General features: G+C 39.6%; 1 protein-coding gene across 1 annotated transcript; it reads left to right on the forward strand.

Annotated features, from left to right (window-relative positions):
• LOC114458167 (putative E3 ubiquitin-protein ligase UBR7) lies at positions 1-25,121 on the forward strand. The gene is made up of 12 exons (XM_028440457.1): positions 1-98; positions 12,709-12,832; positions 13,007-13,140; positions 13,211-13,271; positions 15,507-15,602; positions 22,340-22,393; positions 22,535-22,640; positions 22,703-22,743; positions 22,812-22,988; positions 23,982-24,147; positions 24,856-24,917; positions 24,988-25,121. Exons 2-12 carry the CDS (start codon positions 12,716-12,718, stop codon positions 25,066-25,068), a joined length of 1,095 nt encoding a protein of 364 aa, XP_028296258.1. The 5' UTR covers positions 1-98; positions 12,709-12,715; the 3' UTR covers positions 25,069-25,121.
• Positions 25,122-25,903: the final 782 nt, after the last annotated feature.

A 25,903-nucleotide genomic window follows, 5' to 3' on the forward strand; every position in this document is an offset into this window, starting at 1 on the left:
GTTTTGACCCGGAAGTGATAGCATTTAGCGCTAGCAGCTAGCAGCTAGCTGTCTGCTCGGCCTGGTTGTGTTTGGACTATAAACGACTCGTTAAAAAGGTAAGAGATTAAAAGTCAGCAGTGATGGTGAGATTAAGCCTCATCAGGCATTAGAACAGTTTAGCTTTAGCTTTAGCTCAAAGGTTCGGAAACGGGTTGTTTGTTACGCGGGTCCGGATAAAACCCGGAATTCCGAGTGATTTCAGAGGATATTAATATGCATATAAACATATGTAACTGATATAATTACCCATATAAACAAAAAAATCTGGAAATAGGACATTTTACTTCTGCAAATGTATAACTTATTACTGGTATTTTGTCAACAGGACACACGTGGTTGGATATTAGATAACAGAAAATATGGAAATGGAACATTGTTGCTGCTAAAGTATAAATATTTATACATTAGCATGTATAAATATTGTATAAATATTTATACATTAGCATGTATAAATATTGTGTAAATATGTGTACATTAGCAGCAGTACAATGTCCCATTTGCATATTTTGTTATATGTGTGTTTCAGTGTTCTGTGACACATTCTCACAAACTGTAGGAATAAAAACAAAGTGTCTCGGAGAGAAAAATATAGTGTATTGATTCATTTTTGTGTTATCTAATATCCAACCACGTGTGTCCATTTCACAAAATACTAGTAATATATTATACTTTTACAGCAGTAAAATGTCCAATTTCCATATTTTTTGGTTTATATGGGTTAATATATCAGTAATGTGTTTATATTAGGGATACACCAAAATGAACATTTGTGGCCAAAGCCGAATAAAATATAAACACTTCACCGAATATCGAATGGGGTTAAGTTTTTCACTATTTTTTTAATAGACATGTTTTTTAAAGAAAGTAAATGTTTATTCAATATTATGATATTTTTAAAATATTCCAGTAACCTTTGCTTTTCATAACAAGCACAACAAAGTTTTTCATTTATATTAACCCTTCAAATAAAACAAAACATGCATAATAAAAATCTAAAGTGCATTAAAGAGGAGGTATGATGAATAATGGTTTATCTACAGTGATAAACATCCTTTAGCCTCATTCAGAGGAACAAAGTGTAAAAAGTTGTGTTTCCTCTTATTACATATTTTATATAAAGTCAGCTTTAAACAGGACATTTGGATTTTACCCACGTTGGCAGGTGACGTCACCTAACACGCCTCCTAGAATGTTAGCTCCTCCCTCTCCAACTATCTAACAGCTAAAACAAACACTGCTGTTTAATATAGAATATATATTATACTTTATTACCATGTATGTAAATACAAACTGCACTACTTTTTCTGCTGCTGGTCATGTTGGGAGTCACTGCTTGGAGCCATTGTTTACACACATCAGCTGTTAGCACTCCATGCTAATGCTACACCAGCCTATGGAGTGACACCCGACGTCACTTGTAAAATGAGGAGGAAAGGATGGGGATGTTTACAGATTCGTGGCTCACAACGCTAACAACAGACTTGCAAACATGCATTCCAAAAAAAACTAGAGTGCATTAAAGTGCATAAACCCACAACAAATGAATTATTGTCCTTTTGGCACAAGTCTGCTTAGCCACAGTAGATACGCTAATAATGTAAACCAAGGGCCCTATAAAATATGTTTTATTTTTCCCAAATTCTGTTTTTTTTATAATTTTTTCAAAGAAAATATTAGTTTTTAACTTTTGTGAGGAAACAAAATAAATACTAATAAAAAACAAAACATAATTAAACAAAAATGTATGTAAAATATAAAGTAAGATACAATCAAAATGTAGATACAAGTGTTAGTGTCATGGATTATTCTGACTTCTCCTTTTTAATTATTCATGTCGTATAAAGATGTATGAGAACAGCATTAATGTCACCTGATTTCCTCTCAGGGATCAATGATTTACTGAATCTGATCAGGTTTATTGATTACGTTTTGATCAACTTAGTTTAAATTAACCTACTTTAAATGATCCTGATTACATCATTTCAGACCATAATAATTAAACAAAAATAAATGGACACAATGAAGCATCAGTTATTTCACCCCTAGGGGGCAGAATATTTACAGTATCAGAAGTTATTAATAATCTACAATCACTGGTATTGATGGTCTCGTCCACAGAACAACTTTATCCACAGATCTTCTGTAGCTCTGATGAGATGTTGTTAGAATGTAACATTCTAATAACGTTGCTCCATCAAACTTTTATTTTGAAAACCGGAAGTTCCCACTGAAACGGTTGTACTTGAGGTAGCTAGCTGACTGTGAATGTGTACCAACGAGGCACGGACAAAAGGCTGGAGTAAAAACAACTAAAGGACAACATTGACTGTTATTCTTAGTTAGCCAGACATAACACATCAAACACTGAGCAGGTGAAGATGATCAAAGCTGATCTCACAGAGCGCCGCTGCGCTACACGAAAAACGGATGGAGCTTCACAGGCACAGCAAAGTTAAACGGGCACTGATGGCTCTGTATATAGGAGTCAGTGATGATTTGTGTTTAATGCAGCCAGGACAGGGCCGTGCACCTAATAAGCAGTCCCCAAAAACATTTCCCCATTAAAAAAAAACATTCTTTGCCTCACGGTGACGGTGTTTCATGCCGATTTTGTTCATTTTCATGTTTAACCGCTTTCATTGGTCAATTTTGTCCATTATTCTGTTAACGCGGATGTGGCTGTATGTCAAGCCCCAAAATAAAATGCTTAACAAATCTGTGCGTCGGTCACTGCACATTGTTTGATTGCGTCATTGCGTCACACGCTACTATTTGGCTTTGCTTTTAACTCACTTTACTGAAAGCAGAAAATGGCTTTTTTTGCAATATTCGGCTGAATATATTCAGTTACCGAATATTTGGTGGATCCTTAGTGAGAGTTGAAGGTCACTGTATGATGGAGCCAACAGGACCACATCATCTGCAAAAAGCAGTGATGCAATCCTGAGGCCCCCAAACCGGACCCCTCAATACCCTGGCTATGCCTAGAAATTCTGTCCTTAAAAGTTGTGAACAGAATCAGTGACAAAAGGCAGCTCTGGACCAGTCCAATCCTCACTGGACAAAAGTTTGACTTACTGATGGCAATGTGGACCAAGCTTTTACTCCGGTCATACAGGGAACGAACAGATCTTATCAGGGGGTCCGATACCCCATAGTCCTGGAGGAGCCCCCAAATGGGTGTCCCCAAGGGTCCAATGCCATCTCCAAGTCAAAACACATGTGGACTAGTTGGGCAAACTCTCATGCACCCTCAAGGACCTGCTGAGGGTGTAGAGCTGGTCAATGGTTCCACGACCAGGACAAAAAACGCATTGCTCCTCCTGGATCTGAGGTTCTACTATCCGGCGGACTCTCCTCTCCAGTACCCCTGAATAGACTTTACTGGGTAGGCTGAGGAGAACCACTACCCTGGTCTGCCAATCCAGAGGCACTGCCCCCGATGTCCACGTGAAGCTGCAGATTTGTGTCAACCATGACAACCCTACAACATCCAGGGCCTTGAGGAACTTTGTGCGGGTCTCATCCACCCCCGGGACCCTGCCACCGAGGAGCCTTTTAACCACCACAGCCACAGAGATAGGAGAGTCCCCTCCTGGGTCCCCAGGCTCTGCTTCTTCACCGAAAGGCTTGTCGGTAAGGAGGTCTTCAAAGTATTCCTTCCAGCAATTCACAACCTCTTGAGGCAAGGTCAACTGCGCACCATCCGCACCATACACGATGTTGACAGCGCTGTGTAGAAGAGTCACTTCTACACAGCGTTTAACGTGACATAACACAGCACACGTTTTGCAGTTTCCGGTGAACATCCGCACCTACGGGATCACCTCATTTATTCACACACACATGCATGTCATCTCCTGATTGCACGTCACATGACCAGCGCGTCCACAGCGGCCGCCAATGACAACATTAAACACAAATATTCAGGGGCATAATAATAATAACTCATAACAGAAATGAGAGCATATCTCTCAACACCCCCACTTGCTCACATTTAGAAAATCATTTCTCTTTTTTTTTTTCTTTCATACATGTTTAGGCGCTCACACTGCAATAGTTCATATACCAAACATAAACAACTCAAATGTCATTAGCTTCAGCTTTGTAGCTGGTTTAGTTAGGACATCTGCAACCATGGACAGTACTCCAAGTTCATCTGGTCACCATTCAACATAGATCTTACAAAGTGGTATTTAATATCCACATGTTTACATCGCTGTCTGTGTACAGGGTTTTTAGCTAGGGCTATAGCTCCCTGATTGTCCTCATAGATAATGTATGTTTCACCATCAAAACAGTTCAACAGCTGTTGTAAATACAGGCACTCTTGTATAGTCGCAGCTAAAGCCATATACTCTGCCTCACAGGTGGATAGTGCGACTGTCGGCCAGTGTTAATTTTGGCAGAAAATTCTGATTTAGTCTTAGTCTTAGTCTTTTGAATAACACACCATTTAGTCTTAGTCTAGTTTTAGTCTTCTGAAATCTTTTAGTCTTAGTCTAGTTTTAGTAGACTAAACATTAGCAGATATTAGTCGACGACATCTACAGTGGACTTAGTCGACTAAATGTTTCTTTTTTCATGGAATGGTTAGGTATAAGGGTTTGCAATACAAAATATGCAATACAGACACAGATAACGGTTGTAATACAACATGTATTTTATTCTTAATGTCTTAACAGAACTCTCCTCCTTCAATATTGCATCAATCTCCAGTTTGATCTTCTGTGGACTATGTGCATCATTGATGCATGAGATCTAAAATGTGTTGAATTCAGGGGCTTATTTTGAACAAAATCCAAGTTAAATAACTGGTTGGGCTACAATGCCTCACGTCTTGCGACTCTGTGCAAAATCAACAAGATATAAACAGAACAGACAAGTGCAATTCTGAAATTTAAAATAAAAAATGTATTGGCTGTAACTACCAAAGAGTACTCCTTTGTCTTCAAGTAAAAAAGAAAAACCTTGTCTCTCAGCATTGAAAATACAGGTAAATATCACATTAAACTAAAAAAGCACACAACTCTGTGAACATCATCTTCATCATCTCTTACTATGCATTGAGTGCAAAATCAGATATTTGAAAAGAAAAAATGAATATGTAAAAGAAAATATGCATCGTCATTGCACAAAAAATGAAATTCTTCTGTTAATAAATAAAAAGAGGTATCAATAAGCTCAACTCAAAACAAGTGAATTACATGCTAAGCTGTAATGCCATTTTTGCATGGAACAAAAAATCTCTGTTCTCATATTAAATAAAACAAATACCAATATCAAGTTGTGCAGCTACAGGAAATGCTGTAAATAGCAGTGAACACAACTGTTCTATTTCTCTCTGTTCATTTTAAGGAAAGCGCTTCGCTCCAATGTGACCCTTCCTCTGTTGCGCCGTCCTCTTGTGAGGTCACCTGTGATGCTGAATACCCTCTCTGCAAAAGCTTGAGAAGCTGGCATAGCCAACAAGTCTAACGCAAGTGGCTTTAAACTGTGATAAAAACTGTCACTCTTTTCCAGCCAGAAGTCTGTTCCTGTATCCTCAGTGATGGGATGTGAAAGTTCTTCCTTGTACTTGATGATCTGCTGCCTGATGCTGGTTGTGGAGGTTTTCTGTTTAAGCCGCGTGGTGCGGCATTTTGAGAGGAACCTAAATACAGGCTGTTTTGAGGATGGTGCTGCTTCTGGTTCCTCAATCACCTCTTCTTCTGCATCTTCTTCAGACTGGTCCACCTCCTGTCTTGTGTGTGGGAAAGTGCATTTGACCACATAGTCCTCTGCCTGTTTCAGCAGTTCCGGGATATTTCCATCAGCCACATCAACATTAACAGGGATTTCACAGACAGTTGGGTTGACAAAGCAGGCAGCTGCTGCAAGCGGTGAGAACTTTTCATCAGCTGAATCCAAGAAGCAAGCAAAACGCTGGTTCAGATTTGCTCTCATTTTCTCCGCAAGAGTGGCGAGGTCTCTGTACCGAGTGCTCTCTGCAAAGTCAGTTAGGTGACTCAGCAGATCAAAGAGGGCAGGAACCACTAGGGACATAGATGAGGTGTCACTCTGGAGGGTTTTAGTGTGTTCCGCAAAAGGCAGCAGTAGGTCTTGGATTGATGAAAGCTTTTGCCACTCACTGGTAAGCAAACCGTCCCATCCCATGTCACTTGCGATTTGACAGACTGCATCTTTGACTGTGAGGAGTCGTGTGACCATGCTGAATGTACTCGACCAGCGTGTGGGGCAGTCATTTACAACAATAAGACCACACTGGTCCAGTACCCTCTGTGTTGCAACTGAGGACTTGCGAAAGAGCTTCACCACCGACCTTGCTTTGTTGAGGACTCTTTTGACACTCGTCTCTTTCTGCAACATGTGGACCACAAGTTGTATAGTATGCACCACACACAGTGTCCGGTCCATTTCCATGTCGACATGATGGTACCTAAAAACAGGAAGAAAGGACTACCAAATAAGTATTTAACCTAATAAAGTGACTGGTGCGTGTGTGTGTGTGTGTGTGTGTGTGTGTGTGTGTATTCATGTGTCGGGGAAAATCATTCATGTGATAATTGGCATTTAAAAGAATAAACTAATCATGGCTCACCGCTGGTCTTCCGTTACAGATTCAGAATCACTTTCCATTGTGGACCCAGGGGAGTCGTCCTCTGAGTCTGAGCTTGTTTCTTCTGCTGTTGTGTGTTTAAAGGCTGCCACCATGTTACTCCCATTGTCCGTTATTACGGTCAGGATCCTCTCCTTTGGTATGGCCCACTCCTGCATACATTTATCCACGTATGCCTTGATAGACAGTGCAGTGTGTGGGTGAGCTACTTGTTCAAGGGCCAACAATATGTGTACAGGTTTACTTTGTTCAACACAAAAGTAGCATGCGCTTATGGCAAGGAATGAGGCTGTCAGTCCTTTTTTTGTCCACATGTCAAGGCCAATCGATACTCTCCGGGCAGCAGCCAGTCTCTCTTTGAATCTCTGTCTTTCATGTTCATACTGTGTTTCAATCAAATTGCTCATTTTGGTTTTCTTTGGAACTGTTAGTCTCCGATCTACTATCTCCATCATTAGCACAAAGTCCTCGTCTTCAATTGTTGTGACTGGTAAACCTGTGCGTCCAATCCATCTAGCTATGGCCTGCTCCTTGGTATGTTGTTCTTTCGATTCAGTTTTGTATTTTGAAGAACTTTGGAAAGCTGTAGAGATGGTCTGCTGCTGGGTTTCACTAGCAGCACTAGCTTTATTTCCACTTGGCCCATGGTCATCTTTGTAATCAGACTTCTTCTGTATCTGTGAGGGTGAAAAGGGGGGAAGCAAGCTGTGATTCTTTTCTTTCTTGCCCAATCTCCTCAAGCCTCTCTGACACACACACACACAGACACAGACACACACACACACACACACACACACAGACACACACACACACACACACACACACACACACACACACACACACGTATGTTTATTAAGCTGGCTTTTGCCTTCACAAATCTGCCATCTCAGTGTGAAATGAGAATAACTGCTTAGGCTACAATGACACCCACACACACAATCTACTTATAGTAGGCCTAGATATTTCATTCAATTTGAGAATATTGAATATTTATAATCCTATTAATTCAGCGAGATAATCGCCTCAGACTCAGTTTTATCAATACAGTTCAAATGTGGATTCCTTTAGCTTCTATCGTACTCCAAGTTTAGCAGACACACAGGTGTTGATATGATAAAATAACCGTAGCTTACCTTCGCATGTATTTCTTGATGAGTCGTCTGTAAATGTCGCTTCAAGTTGGTGGTGTTTTTCCCGGAAATTTTTGCTCCACACGCTGTACAGGCGGTCTTGTTGTCCTTGTTGTCATATGTGAAGTGCGACCAAATGTCAATTCTTCGTTTTCGCCCTAGTCCTGACATGTCTATTGCGCACGAGACATGCAGTTTCCCTCGGACATGGTAGGCTAAACCGTTGTGTTACGTATTTCTCCTCTTAGCTGCTGCGTTTGTTTCGGGTTTGTTTACCTGTTGTTGCTGGCGTGCATTTGCCGCGGTATTTTAAAAATGGCTGCCTCCCTCCGCACAGATCAACCAATGAGATCAACGTATCCTCAAAAGATTCGCTCTGATTGGATTTCTTCCCAACTTGTCCCGCAAAAAGAGCAGTTCTGATTGGATCTCTTCTCCATTCGTCACGCCTTCGAGTTTCGTCTCGTTTTTATTCGTGGACTACAGTGTCAGTTATCCTTCGTCTCACTCTTCGTCTTCATATCTGACTTTTATTTAGTTTTTATTTAGTTATCGTCCGTGAAAAAGGTTCGTTGACGAACATTTTTCGTCATAGTCTTAGTCTACGAAATTAACACTGCTGTCGGCTGTCGTTTGGTTTTCCATGAGACTAATGGACCATCTCTGTTTAAACTGATACAGTAACCTGTGGTGCTTTTTCGATCACTAACATCAGTGGCCCAATTAGCATCACTGTAAGCATGGATTATGGTCTTATCTTTGCATTTTCTAAAACAAAGTTCTTTGTTTTGAGTACCTTTTAAATACCTTAAAGCATGCTTGACAGTCGTCCATTGTTCAGTAGTTGGTCTAGAAAAATACTGAGACAGTTTGCTGACTACAAAGCTCAGGTCTGGCCTTGTATATTAAGCTCCCAACTACCTCTCTGTATTTCTTCACATCATCCATTAGTTCAGCATCATCACTGTAGTCAAGTTTTTGTTCACAAGGGGTAGCTCTAGACTTACAGTTTATCATGTCAAATCTCTCCAGAATTTTCTGTACATATTTGCATTGCGACATCTTGACACAATCAGCAGTTTGCTCAAAGTCAATACTGAGAAAATGTGTCTGTTTACCTACGTAGGTCTTTCATTCTAAATTTGGACTTAAGCATTTCTTTTACACATTTCAATACATCATTATTACTGGCGGCAATAATCAAATCATCTACCCATATGATTATGTGAATTTTTTCTTGGTCAGTAACTTTGCTATACACACAATGATCAGCTGGATTTTGTGCAAACTGCATTTCACATAAATAATCATGCAACATTTTGTTCCAGTTGTGCCCCGACTGTTTTAGTCCATACAGGGATTTCTCCAGTTTACACACTAGTTTGTCACCTTCCTTAGATTTGATTTTATAACCCTCAGGCTGTTCAATGTAGAGCTCACATTCGATTGGCGCATGTAAATAGGCTGTCTTTACATCCATCTGGTGGACAATCAGATTGTCCTGTGCTGCTTTCTGTGCCAACACCCTGATACTGGTCATGCTCACTGTAGGAGAGAAAGTCTCTTCATAGTTCACACCTCTCTTTTGACTGAAACCTTTGGCGACATATCGGGCTTTGAATTTGTCTGATCCGTCATTATTCTTTTTCATTGCATAGACCCATTTACCCCCCACTACATCTTTGCCCTCAGGTAGAGTGGTTAGGGTATATGTCACATTGTCTTTTAATGACTGCATTTCCTCCTCAATAGCATCAGCCCATTCTTTGGCTTTCACTGAGGTCACTGCCTCTTTATATGTTTGAGGCACATTACATATTAGTCTGTAACAATAGTCAATGTTGGTTATGTCATCTTCAAAACCACAAACATAGTCACCATAATATTTTGGCTTTTTTCTCTCCCTATCAGGATATCGCCTTTCTGCAGATCTGTCTTCTTTATTTTCAACTGTCTCCTCACTTTCAACTTTCACTGATTTAGTCTCACCCTCTTCTGTCTCACTTTGTGTAAGAACTTCTTGGTCTTCAGTTATTTCTATGCTAACTGGTGGGGTTTTCACAGATTGGCTTTTATTTTGGATCACAAAATCATCATCCTCAGCATCCAGCTTTTCACTGTTTACTCTAAATACAAATTCCACAAGTCTATGTTTTTGTATTTTGTTTCTGCTGGGATAGTACACCATGTAGGCAGGACTATTTTTGTCATATCCTACAAAAATGCCTTTCTCACATCTAGAGTCCAACTTTGCTTTGTAATGCTTGTAAGCATAACAGACCTGTCCAAACTTCTGCATTCTGGCAATATTTGGCTGTCTGCCCTTTAACATGTAGTAAGGAGTCTGTTTAGTGCGGTTGTTAAAGCACCTATTCCTCACCACAGCAGCTGTCTGGACAGCATAGGTCCATAACATCTTTGGTAGTCCACTCTCTATGAGCATACACCTGGCCATTTCAAATAAAGTTCTCCAGTTGCGTTCAGCAGTACCATTTTGGTGTGGAGAATATGGGGCTGAGGTTTCATGCCTAATACCACTTCTGCTCATTAATGCTTGGTACTCTCTTCCTGTGTACTCCGTACCATTGTCAGATCTCATGCATTTTATTTTGCCATAAGGGGCTGTATCAGCTATAAACTTCTCAGTAGCTCGCACTGTGTCACTTTTATTCTTCAAAAAGTATACAAACACTGCACTCGAGAAGTCATCTGTGAAGGATAGTGCGTACCTGTGACCATCTTTGGACACTGGATCTATAGGACCAGCTAAGTCTGTGTGCACCATGTCCAGAGGTGCTTTAGCCCTCATATCTGGCTCTCTGCTTCTAGATTGAACAAACTTCCCCTGAGTACATACTTCACACTGTGGGGCAGGTTTACTTCCTTCATTCCTAATGTCCATCCCATTTACAACATCTCTTAACTTCATTATATCTCCATAATTGCAATGGCCTAGAATTTCATGCCACCTGTGTAAATCAAGGCTTTTCTTACAGTAGTCATTGCAGTCATTTTCTGATGTGTGGAGATAGTAAAGTTTGTTGTGTACGTGTATGGGGAATTTTGTACCGTCTTTATGAAGTAGAACATTCTTCTTCTCACTGAAGATCACTGTGGCTCCGCTTTCACCGAGAAGATATCCTGGGGATATGATGGGATGTACAGGGCGTTCCTGAGCGTCGTTCGGAAACGCCGTCCCTCGCTGTCGAGTAGCCACACCTCCGCGTCACCTCTGCGCTTGGTGACTCCGTTACTCCTGGAACCGTCAGCCAACTCAACGCTGTGCGTCCCGGCCTGGAATTTGCCGTCAAAACGCTTGAACTTTGCGATGTCCGTGATGATATGTGACGTTGCACTCGCATCCACCATCAGACCTTTCCTCTTGTTATCTGGCACCCGCACCTCCGCGTCGTGCACTTGGAATTCGTATTCCGTTTCCGTCTCCTCGGACGCTCTCCGTGCGTTATCCCGCTGCCTTGTCCGTCTGCAGCTAGCATTGTTGTGTGTGTTACTTTTGCAATGGTTGCACCACTGTTTGCACAGACAGGCTCTGGCTATGTGACCTCTGCTACCGCATTTGTAACACACAATGTCTGTATTGCCACTGTACTTTGCTCCCTCAGGCGCACGCCTTGTGCCAAACTGCGCTCCTGCCTTCATGACATTATCATCTGATGCAGTTGTGCGCATGTTTTCAACATCCTCATAACTTCGGAGCTTTGTCTTAAATGCAGCAAAAGTCATTTTATCGTCACTCTGAGACACATGTATGGCAAATGGCTTAAATGTCTCTGGCAGCCCTTTCAAAACCATTGCGATCAATAGTCCGTCACTGAGCGTCTCTCCTGCGCTTCTCAAAGCAGTAATCGCAGTCTCTGCTCTGATTATATATTCAGTGACATTCTCAATGGGTGACTTTTGCAGTGAGGTCAACTCGGTGTATAAGTTAATAACTCTGGGCTTGCCTGTACCAGCATAGTATTGCCGGAGAATCTTTAGCGCCTCACGTCCGTCGTTCCCGGCATCGCGCATCACCAACGACAGGCTCTTATCATCCAGAAACTGAATGAGCTCCGCGTAGGCCTCTGCATTTTTCTCGTCATCCTCGTCATCATCTGGAGCGGCATCCTTTAAAATAGTGTCCTTTAATCCTTGCAGACAAAGGTGGCCCAAAAACTTAGTCTCCCATAGCTCATATTTTTTCTCGTCACCATCAAAAACGAGTCTCGCCCAGTGGCTGCTCGGCACCGCGTCTCTGTCTCTTTTACTCATGTTGAAGGCTGATTACTCCAACTCGCCGCTCAGGTGCACACAGTGAACGTTGCGACCTTCACCCGGCAGGTCCATCAAACTGTGCGTTATGGATCTGGGCCCATAACCTGTTAGAAGAGTCACTTCTACACAGCGTTTAACGTGACATAACACAGCACACGTTTTGCAGTTTCCGGTGAACATCCGCACCTACGGGATCACCTCATTTATTCACACACACATGCATGTCATCTCCTGATTGCACGTCACATGACCAGCGCGTCCACAGCGGCCGCCAATGACAACATTAAACACAAATATTCAGGGGCATAATAATAATAACTCATAACAGAAATGAGAGCATATCTCTCAACATTCCCCCTTCTAAGATCGCGGTCCTGAACCTCTTCGAAGCCGACCGGAAGTCATTCTCCATGGCCTCGCTAAACTCCTCCCATGTTTAAGTTTTTTCCTCTGCTTGGCCCGTTAATACCTCTCTGCTGCCTCCAGAGTCCCACAGGCCAGAAAGGCCCGATAGAACTCCTTCCTTCTACAGCTTGACGGCATCCCTCACCCCTGGTGTCCACCAACGGGTTCAGGTGTTGCCGCCATGACAGGCACCAACTACCTTTCCTTGTTGTTAATTATTATTGTTGTTGTTTACAGTGTAAACATGGCAGACGAACAGACGGTGTCTCTGTTGGACGTCTTGGAGGAAGATGAGAATTTGGAGGAAGAAGCTTCAGCTGTTTTAGCAGGAAGTGATTCAGACCATTGTTCCTACTCTAAGGTTAGAGCTACTGACACCTACCGACACCTACTGACAATCAATGAGCTTTCGTAACCAATCACTGATCAATGACTTTTAATAACCAATCACTGATCAACGAGTTTAATAGCCAGGTGAAGCTACTGATTCCCGTCCATTCAAACATTCCCATGTTGGTACGTCATGTGTTGCCAGGGTTACGTGAAGCGTCAGGCTCTCTATGCCTGTAACAGCTGCTCTCCACCAGGGGGCGTGGCCACAGGCGTGTGTTTGGCGTGTTCCTACAAATGTCACGAAGGTCACGACCTTTACGAGCTCTACACTAAGAGGTGAGTCACATGATCAGAGCATCAATCAGATCATCAACGGGATTCTAATTTGTAAACTCTGTCTTTTCAGAAACTTTCGCTGTGATTGTGGGAACAGGAAGTTCAAAGACCTCACGTGTAAACTACTTCCTGTGAGTTCATAAAACAAGGTTTTCTAAGCACAAAGCTTTGACTGCTCACATGACCTGAGAGAGAACTCATCAGGCTCCGCCCACACTCACCCTAAACTACTGAGAGCTAGCTCAAGCTAACGCCACTCTGCTCAGCAAAAATATGTGTGAGTCTAATATTATGGGTTATTGATTATCCAACAGTTAGTTTGGACCGAGTCATCTGATTGGACGAGACATTTCCAGAAAAACAACAGCCCAGTATCAGGTGTTTAATAACGTTAGAGAATTTAGATCTATTCCACACACATCTATGTTATTTCTACACATTACTCCACTAATAACGGACTAATATGTGAGCGCTTAGGCCTCAACACGGGTTCACTGGACTAAACCGGTTTAACTGGATAAGACCGGTGTAACTGGACTAGAGCGGTGTAACTGGACTAAACCGGTTTAACTGGACTAGAGCGGTGTAACTGGACTAAACCGGTTTAACTGGACTAGAGTGGTGTAACTGGACTAGAGCGGTGTAACTGGACTAAACCGGTTTAACTGGACTAGAGTGGTGTAACTGGACTAAACCGGTGTAACTGGACTAAACCGGTGTAACTGGACTAGAGCGGTGTAACTGGACTAAACCGGTGTAACTGGACTAGAGCGGTGTAACTGGACTAAACCGGTGTAACTGGACTAGAGCGGTGTAACTGGACTAAACCGGTGTAACTGGACTAAACCGGTGTAACTGGACTACAGCGGTGTAACTGGACTACAGCGGTGTAACTGGACTAGAGCGGTGTAACTGGACTAAACCGGTGTAACTGGACTAAACCGGTGTAACTGGACTAGAGCGGTGTAACTGGACTAGAGCGGTGTAACTGGACTAGAGCGGTGTAACTGGACTAAACCGGTGTAAACTGGACTAAACCGGTGTAACTGGACTAGAGCGGTGTAACTGGACTAGAGCGGTGTAACTGGACTAGAGCGGTGTAACTGGACTAGAGCGGTGTAACTGGACTAGAGCGGTGTAACTGGACTAAACCGGTGTAACTGGACTAAACCGGTGTAACTGGACTAGAGCGGTGTAACTGGACTAGAGCGGTGTAACTGGACTAGAGCGGTGTAACTGGACTAGAGCGGTGTAACTGGACTAGAGCGGTGTAACTGGACTAAACCGGTGTAACTGGACTAAACCGGTGTAACTGGACTAGAGCGGTGTAACTGGACTAGAGCGGTGTAACTGGACTAGAGCGGTGTAACTGGACTAGAGCGGTGTAACTGGACTAAACCGGTGTAACTGGACTAAACCGGTGTAACTGGACTAGAGCGGTGTAACTGGACAGCACTTAGGTCAGCTATGGTTGTTTTAGTGTTTAAAAAAATAAAGTTGGATTGGATATATTTTTCACGTTAAGGAATCATTAAAGCCAATAAAAATGTAATCCTCTGTAAGTGACAATGTGAATGAAACGGGCGTCATCATGAAGGTTCATTCACCCCTCCCCCTCCAGAGCTAAACACATGTCCACCGACTAAACAGCCAAAAACCCATGTGACTCATCACGTACTCTAAACACAGAGCTGAGAAGCTCCACCTGAACTTTAGTGTCTGTGAAGCTCCAAACAAAGAGGGAGGGGCTTAGCTTCTGTTGCTCAGTGTTTAATACAAACATCTCATCAGAGCAGCAGGAGATCTGTGGGAACAAGTTGTTCTGTTGTTATGGACCAGACTGATTCTAGAGAAGATAGAGTCTGAAACATCGTAGGTTATTGATAACTTGATAGCTTCTAATATTCTGCCCCTAGTGGTGAAACAAAGGATGCATCCTGTGTGTATTTACTTTGTCTAATCATCAGGATCATTTAAATGAGGTTATTTTAAATTAAGTTGATCAATACAAACAGATTCAGTCAACTATTGATCCCTGAGGGTGACATTAATGTTGCTGTCATTCATCTTTATATATAATATAATGATTATAAATAATTAAAAAGGAGCAGTCACAATAATTCATGTTTAATTCACAGCTAACTTTTACACATGGTTTTAAATTACATTTGTATTTTGACATACATTTCTGTTTAATTACATTTCTGTATTATTACTCATTTTGTTTCCTCACAGGAGTTGAAAACCAATATTTTCTGAAAATAAATTTGAAAATATTTCTTTCAAAAAAAAAAAAAACATAATAAAAAACAGAATTTGGCGGAAAAAAAAACAGTGCGTGTGTGTGTGTGTCTGTGCGCGTGTAGGATAAAGATGACGACAACGCCGAAAACAAATACAGTCAGAACTTCTTTGGACTTTATTGTGTCTGCAGCCGACCCTACCCTGACCCTGAAGACCAGGTGAGTTTACGTGTTCTCTTTCAGTAGTTTACATGTTCTCTCTGAGTAGTTTACATGTTCTCTCTGAGTAGTTTACATGTTCTCTCTGAGTAGTTTACGTGTTCTCTTTGAGTAGTTTACATGTTCTCTCTGAGTAGTTTACATGTTCTCTCTGAGTAGTTTACATGTTCTCTCTGAGTAGTTTACATGTTCTCTCTGAGTAGTTTACATGTTCTCTCTGAGTAGTTTACATGTTCTCTCTGAGTAGTTTACATGTTCTCTCTGAGTAGTTTACGTGTTCTCTCTGAGTAGTTTACGTGTTCTCTTTGAGTAGTTTACGTGTTCTCTCTGAGTAGTTTACATGTTCTCTCTGAGTAGTTTACATGTTCTCTCTGAGTAGTTTACATGTTCTCTCTGAGTAGTTTACATGTTCTCTCTGAGTAGTTTACATGTTCTCTCTGAGTAGTTTACGTGTTCTCTTTGAGTAGTTTACGTGTTCTCTCTGAGTAGTTTACGTGTTCTCTCTGAGTAGTTTACATGTTCTCTTTGTGTAGTTTATGTTCTCTTTGAGTAGTTTACATGTTCGCTTTGTGTAGTTTACATGTTCTCTTTGAGTAGTTTACATGTTCTCTCTGAGTAGTTTATGTTCTCTTTGAGTAGTTTACATGTTCTCTTTGTGTAGTTTACATGTTCTCTCTGAGTAGTTTACATGTTCTCTTTGAGTAGTTTACATGTTCTCTCTGAGTAGTTTACGTGTTCTCTCTGAGTAGTTTACGTGTTCTCTCTGAGTAGTTTACGTGTTCTCTCTGAGTAGTTTACGTGTTCTCTTTGAGTAGTTTACGTGTTCTCTCTGAGTAGTTTACGTGTTCTCTCTGAGTAGTTTACGTGTTCTCTTTGAGTAGTTTACATGTTCTCTCTGAGTAGTTTACATGTTCTCTCTGAGTAGTTTACATGTTCTCTTTGAGTAGTTTACATGTTCTCTCTGAGTAGTTTACGTGTTCTCTCTGAGTAGTTTACGTGTTCTCTTTGAGTAGTTTATGTTCTCTTTGTGTAGTTTATGTTCTCTTTGAGTAGTTTACATGTTCTCTTTGTGTAGTTTACATGTTCTCTTTGAGTAGTTTGTGTTCTCTTTGAGTAGTTTATATGTTCTCTCTGAGTAGTTTGTGTTCTCTCTGAGTAGTTTACATGTTCTCTCTGAGTAGTTTACATGTTCTCTTTGAGTAGTTTACATGTTCTCTCTGAGTAGTTTACATGTTCTCCTTGAGTAGTTTACATGTTCTCTTTGAGTAGTTTATATGTTCTTTTTGTGTAGTTTACATGTTCTCCCTGAGTAGTTTACATGTTCTCTTTGAGTAGTTTACATGTTCTCTTTGTGTAGTTTATATGTTCTCTTTGAGTAGTTTACATTTTCTCTCTGAGTAGTTTACATGTTCTCTTTGTGTAGTTTATATGTTCTCTTTGTGTAGTTTACATGCTCTCTTTGTGTAGTTTACATGTTCTCCCTGAGTAGTTTACTTGTTCTCCCTGAGTAGTTTACATGTTTTCTCTGTGTAGTTTACATGTTCTCTCTGAGTAGTTTACATGTTCTCTCTGAGTAGTTTACATGTTCTCTTTGAGTAGTTTATATGTTCTTTTTGTGTAGTTTACATGTTCTCTCTGAGTAGTTTACATGTTCTCCCTGAGTAGTTTACATGTTCTCTCTGAGTAGTTTACATGTTCTCTTTGTGTAGTTTATATGTTCTCTTTGAGTAGTTTACATGTTCTCTCTGAGTAGTTTACATGTTCTCTTTGTGTAGTTTATATGTTCTCTTTGTGTAGTTTACATGCTCTCTTTGTGTAGTTTACATGTTCTCCCTGAGTAGTTTACATGTTCTCCCTGAGTAGTTTATATGTTCTCTCTGAGTAGTTTACATGTTCTCTCTGAGTAGTTTACATGTTCTCTTTGTGTAGTTTACACGTTCTCTCTGAGTAGTTTACATGTTCTCTTTGTGTAGTTTACATGTTCTCTTTGTGTAGTTTACATGTTCTCTCTGAGTAGTTTACATGTTCTCTCTGAGTAGTTTACATGTTTTCTCTGAGTAGTTTATGTTCTCTTTGAGTAGTTTACATGTTCTTTTTGTGTAGTTTACATGTTCTCTCTGAGTAGTTTACATGTTCTTTCTGAGTAATTCACATGTTCTTTTTGTGTAGTTTACATGTTCTCTTTGAGTAGTTTACATGTTCACTGTGAGTAGTTTACATGTTCTCTGAATAGTTTACATGTTCTCTTTGAGTAGTTTACATGTTTTCTCTGAGTAGTTTACATGTTCTCTCTGGGTAGTTTATGTTCTCTTTGAGTAGTTTACATGTTCTATCTGAGTAGTTTACATGTTCTCTCATAGTAGTTTATATGTTCTCTGAGTAGTTTACATGTTCTCTTTGAGTAGTTTACATGTTCTCTTTGAGTAGTTTACATGTTCTCTTTGAGTAGTTTACATGTTCTCTCTGTGTAGTTTACATGTTCTCTCAGTGTAGTTTATATGTTCTCTTTGAGTAGTTTACATGTTGTCTCTGAGTAGTTTACATGTTGTCTCTGTGTAGTTTACATGTTGTCTCTGGGTAGTTTACATGTTCTCTTTGTGTAGTTTACATGTTCTCTTTGAGTAGTTTACATGTTTTCTCTGAGTAGTTTACATGTTCTTTCTGAGTAGTTTACATTTTCTCTCTGGGTAGTTTATGTTCTCTCTGGGTAGTTTATGTTCTCTTTGAGTAGTTTACATGTTTTCTTTGTGTAGTTTATATGTTCTCTTTGTGTGGTTTACATGTTCTCTCTGAGTAGTTTACATGTTCTCTCTGAGTAGTTTACATGTTCTCTTTGAGTAGTTTATGTTCTCTTTGAGTAGTTTACATGTTCTCTTTGAGTAGTTTACATGTTCTTTTTGTGTAGTTTACATGTTCTCTCTGAGTAGTTTACATGTTCTCTCTGGGTAGTTTATGTTCTCTTTGAGTAGTTTACATGTTTTCTTTGTGTAGTTTACATGTTCTCTCTGAGTAGTTTACATGTTCTCTGTGTAGTTTATATGTTCTCTTTGTGTAGTTTACATGTTCTCTTTGTGTAGTTTACATGTTCTCTTTGAGTAGTTTACACGTTCTCTCTGAGTAGTTTGTTCTCTTTGAGTAGTTTACATGTTCTCTTTGAGTAGTTTACACGTTCTCTCTGAGTAGTTTATGTTCTCTTTGAGTAGTTTACATGTTCTCTTTGTGTAGTTTACATGTTCTCTCTGAGTAGTTTATGTTCTCTTTGAGTAGTTTACATGTTCTCTTTGAGTAGTTTACATGTTCTTTTTGTGTAGTTTACATGTTCTCTCTGAGTAGTTTACATGTTCTCTCTGGGTAGTTTATGTTCTCTTTGAGTAGTTTACATGTTCTCTCTGAGTAGTTTACATGTTCTCTGTGTAGTTTATATGTTCTCTTTGTGTAGTTTACATGTTCTCTTTGTGTAGTTTACATGTTCTATCTGTGTAGTTTACATGTTCTATCTGTGTAGTTTACATGTTCTCTTTGAGTAGTTTACATGTTCTCTTTGAGTAGTTTACATGTTCTATCTGTGTAGTTTACATGTTCTCTCTGAGTAGTTTACATGTTCTCTTAGTGTAGTTTACATGTTCTCTGAGTAGTTTATGTTATCTTTGAGTAGTTTACATGTTTTCTCTGAGTAGTTTACATGTTCTCTTTGTGTAGTTTATATGTTCTCTTTGAGTAGTTTACATGTTCTCTTTGTGTAGTTTATATGTTCTCTTTGTGTAGTTTATATGTTCTCTTTGTGTAGTTTACATGTTCTCCCTGAGTAGTTTACATGTTTTCTCTGAGTAGTTTACATGTTCTCTTTGTGTAGTTTATATGTTCTCTTTGAGTAGTTTACATGTTCTCTCTGAGTAGTTTACATGTTCTCTTTGTGTAGTTTATATGTTCTCTTTGTGTAGTTTACATGCTCTCTTTGTGTAGTTTACATGTTCTCTCTGAGTAGTTTACATGTTCTCTCTGAGTAGTTTACATGTTCTCTTTGAGTAGTTTACATGTTCTCTCTGAGTAGTTTACATGTTCTCTTTGTGTAGTTTACATGTTCTCTAAGTAGTTTGTTATCTTTGAGTAGTTTACATGTTTTCTCTGAGTAGTTTACATGTTCTCTTTGTGTAGTTTATATGTTCTCTTTGAGTAGTTTACATGTTCTCTCTGAGTAGTTTACATGTTCTCTTTGTGTAGTTTATGTTCTCTTTGTGTAGTTTACATGCTCTCTTTGTGTAGTTTACATGTTCTCCCTGAGTAGTTTACATGTTCTCCCTGAGTAGTTTACATGTTCTCTCTGAGTAGTTTACATGTTCTCTCTGAGTAGTTTACATGTTCTCTTTGTGTAGTTTACATGTTCTCTCTGAGTAGTTTACATGTTCTCTTTGTGTAGTTTACATGTTCTCTTTGAGTAGTTTACATGTTCCCTGTGAGTAGTTTACATGTTCTCTGAATAGTTTACATGTTCTCTTTGAGTAGTTTACATGTTCTCTCTGGGTAGTTTATGTTCTCTTTGAGTAGTTTACATGTTCTATCTGAGTAGTTTACATGTTGTCTCATAGTAGTTTATATGTTCTCTGAGTAGTTTACATGTTCTCTTTGAGTAGTTTACATGTTCTCTCTGTGTAGTTTACATGTTCTCTCAGTGTAGTTTATATGTTCTCTTTGAGTAGTTTACATGTTGTCTCTGAGTAGTTTACATGTTGTCTCTGTGTAGTTTACATGTTGTCTCTGGGTAGTTTACATGTTGTCTCTGGGTAGTTTACATGTTCTCTCTGTGTAGTTTACATGTTCTCTTTGTGTAGTTTACATGTTTTCTCTGAGTAGTTTACATGTTCTTTCTGAGTAGTTTACATTTTCTCTCAGAGTAGTTTACATGTTCTCTCTGGGTAGTTTATGTTCTCTTTGAGTAGTTTACATGTTTTCTTTGTGTAGTTTACATGTTCTCTTTGTGTGGTTTACATGTTCTCTTTGAGTAGTTTACATGTTCTTTTTGTGTAGTTTACATGTTCTCTCTGAGTAGTTTACATGTTCTCTCTGAGTAGTTTACATGTTCTCTCTGAGTAGTTTACATGTTCTCTCTGGGTAGTTTATGTTCTCTTTGAGTAGTTTACATGTTTTCTTTGTGTAGTTTACATGTTTTCTCTGAGTAGTTTATATGTTCTCTTTGTGTAGTTTACATGTTCTCTTTGTGTAGTTTACATGTTCTTTTTGAGTAGTTTACATGTTCTCTTTGAGTAGTTTACATGTTCTCTTTGAGTAGTTTACATGTTCTTTTTGTGTAGTTTACATGTTCTCTCTGAGTAGTTTACATGTTCTCTCTGGGTAGTTTATGTTCTCTTTGAGTAGTTTACATGTTCTCTCTGAGTAGTTTACATGTTCTCTTTGAGTAGTTTACATGTTCTCTTTGAGTAGTTTACATGTTCTCTTTGAGTAGTTTACATGTTCTCTTTGAGTAGTTTACATGTTCTTTTTGAGTAGTTTACATGTTCTCTCTGAGTAGTTTACATGTTCTCTCTGAGTAGTTTACGTGTTCTCTTTGTGTAGTTTACATGTTTTCTTTGTGTAGTTTACATGTTTTCTCTGAGTAGTTTACATGTTCTCTGTGTAGTTTATATGTTCTCTTTGTGTAGTTTACATGTTCTCTTTGTGTAGTTTACATGTTCTTTTTGAGTAGTTTACATGTTCTCTTTGAGTAGTTTACATGTTCTCTCTGAGTAGTTTATGTTCTCTTTGAGTAGTTTACATGTTCTCTTTGAGTAGTTTACATGTTCTTTTTGTGTAGTTTACATGTTCTCTCTGAGTAGTTTACATGTTCTCTCTGGGTAGTTTATGTTCTCTTTGAGTAGTTTACATGTTCTCTTTGAGTAGTTTACATGTTCTCTTTGAGTAGTTTACATGTTCTTTTTGAGTAGTTTACATGTTCTCTGTGTAGTTTATATGTTCTCTTTGTGTAGTTTACATGTTCTCTTTGTGTAGTTTACATGTTCTCTTTGAGTAGTTTACATGTTCTCTTTGAGTAGTTTACATGTTCTCTCTGAGTAGTTTATGTTCTCTTTGAGTAGTTTACATGTTCTCTTTGAGTAGTTTACATGTTCTTTTTGTGTAGTTTACATGTTCTCTCTGGGTAGTTTATGTTCTCTTTGAGTAGTTTACATGTTCTCTTTGAGTAGTTTACATGTTCTTTTTGAGTAGTTTACATGTTCTCTTTGAGTAGTTTACATGTTCTCTCTGAGTAGTTTACATGTTCTTTTTGTGTAGTTTATGTTCTCTTTGAGTAGTTTACATGTTCTTTTTGTGTAGTTTACATGTTCTCTCTGAGTAGTTTACATGTTCTCTCTGGGTAGTTTACATGTTCTCTTTGAGTAGTTTACATGTTCTCTTTGAGTAGTTTACATGTTCTCTTTGAGTAGTTTACATGTTCTCTTTGAGTAGTTTACATGTTCTCTTTGGGTAGTTTACATGTTCTCTCTGGGTAGTTTATGTTCTCTTTGAGTAGTTTACATGTTCTCTTTGAGTAGTTTACATGTTCTCTCTGAGTAGTTTACATGTTCTCTGAGTAGTTTACATGTTCTCTTTGAGTAGTTTACATGTTCTCTCTGAGTAGTTTACATGTTCTCTGAGTAGTTTACATGTTCTCTGAGTAGTTTACATGTTCTCTTTGTGTAGTTTACATGTTCTCTCTGAGTAGTTTACATGTTCTCTCTTTGCAGGTGGAGGATGAGATGATTCAATGTGTGGTTTGTGAAGATTGGCTTCATGGCAGAGTGAGTTCAAAGAATTTCAGTTGTGTGATGACAAACCTAAAGTGTGTGTGTGTGTGTGTGTGTGTGTGTGTGTGTGTGTGTGTGTGTGTGTGTGTGTGTGTGTGTGTGTGTGTGTGTGTGTGTGTGTGTGTGTGTGTGTAGCACCTGGGTTGTGTAGTTCCAGACTCAGTGGAGCAGATGGAGATGATCTGTGAATCGTGTATGAATAAACATTCGTTCCTGTGGACGTATGCTGCTCACCTCTCAGGTGTTTACACTCACACACATTATTGATCATAATAATAATAAGTAACCTTTGTGTGTGTGTAGTTTGCAGGTGCTCACAGGTGACCCCTGCTGAGGAAATAAAGGTGAGGTGATGATGGACACTTTGTTTCCATAGCAACAGCAGTTTGGTTAACTACAGGAAATCTGTCAGGTTGATGATGTCACTGATGACATCACAGAGCCAAGCAGTAAGCGAAGGCGTGGGGAGGCGGGGCCTAACTGCACACTGAAGACTTTACAGGCTGTCAATCAAAAAATCACCCAATCAGGAGCCGTGTTCTGGCCGTCAACGTGGAGGTCCAGACTGTGCTGCTGCTGCAGCTGCAAGGTAGCGTCTGTAGCGTCTGTAACTGTTGACCTGTACCTGTCTGTAGATTAGATTAGATAAACTTTATTAATCCCAATGGTGAAAATTATTTGCCACCAAGTTGCCTGGTTTACACACAGTTCAACATGACGTTAACAGTACAACAAATAAAACGTTTAAAAGATGTAGATTAAATACAATAAAAATGATTTAGAACTTCTATAGACGTAGACACAATTCATTAAAATAACAAATAAAATACCTTTTTAGACAGTCAGTGAAACATTTAGACATCACCAAACGATCCCTAAGAGAACACAAACATCACTAAATGATCACTAAGAGAACACAGACATCACTAAACGATCACTAAGAGAACACAAACATCACTAAACGATCACTAAGAGAACACAAACATCACTAAACGATCACTAAGAGAACACAAACATCACTAAACGATCACTAAGAGAACACAAACATCACTAAATGATCACTAAGAGAACACAGACATCACTAAATGATCACTAAGAGAACACAGACATCACTAAATGATCACTAAGAGAACACAGACATCACTAAATGATCACTAAGAGAACACAGACATCACCAAACGATCACTAAGAGAACACAGACATCACCAAACGATCACTAAGAGAACACAGACATCACCAAACGATCACTAAGAGAACACAGACATCACTAAATGATCACTAAGAGAACACAGACATCACCAAACGATCACTAAGAGAACACAGACATCACTAAATGATCACTAAGAGAACACAGACATCACTAAATGATCACTAAGAGAACACAGACATCACTAAACGATCACTAAGAGAACACAGACATCACTAAACGAACACTAAGAAAACACAGTCCATTAAACATGCTGTGAAGAGAACAGACTTTAACGTTTAGCTCAGTTTTCAGTTGATTCTAGTGATTCTGAGGTGCAGCAGATCTCTGTACCGTCTGTACCTGTGTGTGTAGCTCACAGTTGTGTCTCATCAGGAGCGCTTAGCAGAGGACGGTCTGTCCTTCCTATTGGATGAGGCTGATACAGTTTTAGCCTATGAGAACAGAGGGAAGCAGAATGAAAGGCCCTCATTGGACGATGATCCTCTGATGTCAGCGTTGGACAAACTGAGCCACGTTCAGCAGCTGGAGATCATCCATGGTACAGACATCTACTGACATGTACTAACACCTATTGACACCTATTGATATCTACTGACACCTACTGACATCTAATGACACCTACAGATATCTACTTACACCTATTGACAGCTACTGACACCTACAGACAGATCTACTAACGCCTACTGACACTGACACCTACCGACATCTATTTACACCTATTGAGAGCTACTGACACCTACAGACAGATCTACTAACGCCTACTGACACTTACTGACACCGACACCTACCGACATCTAATGACATCTACTGACACCTACCGACATCTACAGACACCTACCGACATCTACTGACACCTACCGACATCTACAGACACCTACCGACATCTACAGACACCTACCGACATCTACTGACACCTATTGACATCTACTGACACCGACATCTACAGACACCTACCGACATCTACAGACACCTACCGACATCTACAGACACCTACTGACATCTAATGACATCTACAGACATCTACTGATGCTTCCTGACACCTATTGACATCTACTGACACCTATTGACAGCTACTGACACCTACAGACAGATCTACTAACGCCTACTGACACCTACTGACACCTACATCTACAGACACCTACCGACATCTACAGACACCTATTGCCATCTACAGACACCTACTGACATCTACTGACATCTACAGACACCTACAGACAGAACTACAGATGGTCTGTTGCTCTTTCAGGATATAATGATATGAAGAGTGAACTGAAGGACTTCCTCCAGAGTTTTGCAGCTGAAGGGAAGGTTAGTGACCTTTGACCTCACTGAGCAGTTTGCATGTTCTCATTGGCTGACGTGTCCCGTTCTCTGATAGGTCGTCACTCCTGACGACATTCGTTGCTTCTTTGAGCAGCAAAGACATCGATTGGTGGACGGACGTTCCTTCACTGGCTGACTCCGCCCCCTTTAACTGTTGTTTACAAACAATAAAGTCATTTTGAACTTAAAGGTGTCTTGGTTATTTTGGCTTTAAATACTGGGTGATTATTGGTCCTCCCATCTGTCAATCATGTCTACGTAAGGTCGTCGTACGTCCACTCTTTCTTCAGCAGAGACGGTGGTTAGTGCGTCGTGGAGCTGATCAGCTGTATGAGCACCGCCCCCCCGCTCGTCTGGAAGCTAACCTCCTTCTTCTTCTTCTTCTTCTTCTTCTTCTTCTATTGTTAGATGAAACACTAGTGGTACGTGTGTGTTTTTTCATAAGTAAAGAGTTTTGTTAATGTTAAATTATCAATAAAATTATTAATCCTCAGTGTTCAGATGAGAGGGTCCAGCTGTAGATTATTACTATTAGTTTCTTCAGATGATCTGTTGATATATAATAACATTAGCTAACGTGGACTTTTTTTCTTTAAAATAGGTATAATTTTATTATGTCATGCCATTGAAATTAGTCTCAAAGGTTAATTTTGATACCAGTCGATTGTAATAACAGTCGTAATCGAGTGTGTTTTTATAATAACGGTTTCACAGTTTACCCTGGGAAATATAAAAATATCATTTGAGTTATTATTGTATTTGTGTCCATTACCATGTCCATGGTTTGTCTTATTTAGCAGAGGTTTATCATAATGTAAATTAAAACTACACGTTTGAAATGTAGATTTGAAGGTTTTGTGTCGATTATTACATAGAAATTATTCTGACCAAATTTTATTAATCCGTGTAAATCCGTGTATCATATTTCATATTTGCCAAAGTACGTGACCCAGAAGTGTACTTTCATCTGA

This window comes from Gouania willdenowi (assembly GCF_900634775.1).
Source record: "Gouania willdenowi chromosome 24 unlocalized genomic scaffold, fGouWil2.1 scaffold_320_arrow_ctg1, whole genome shotgun sequence".
NCBI classification, from domain to species: Eukaryota; Metazoa; Chordata; class Actinopteri; order Blenniiformes; family Gobiesocidae; genus Gouania; species Gouania willdenowi.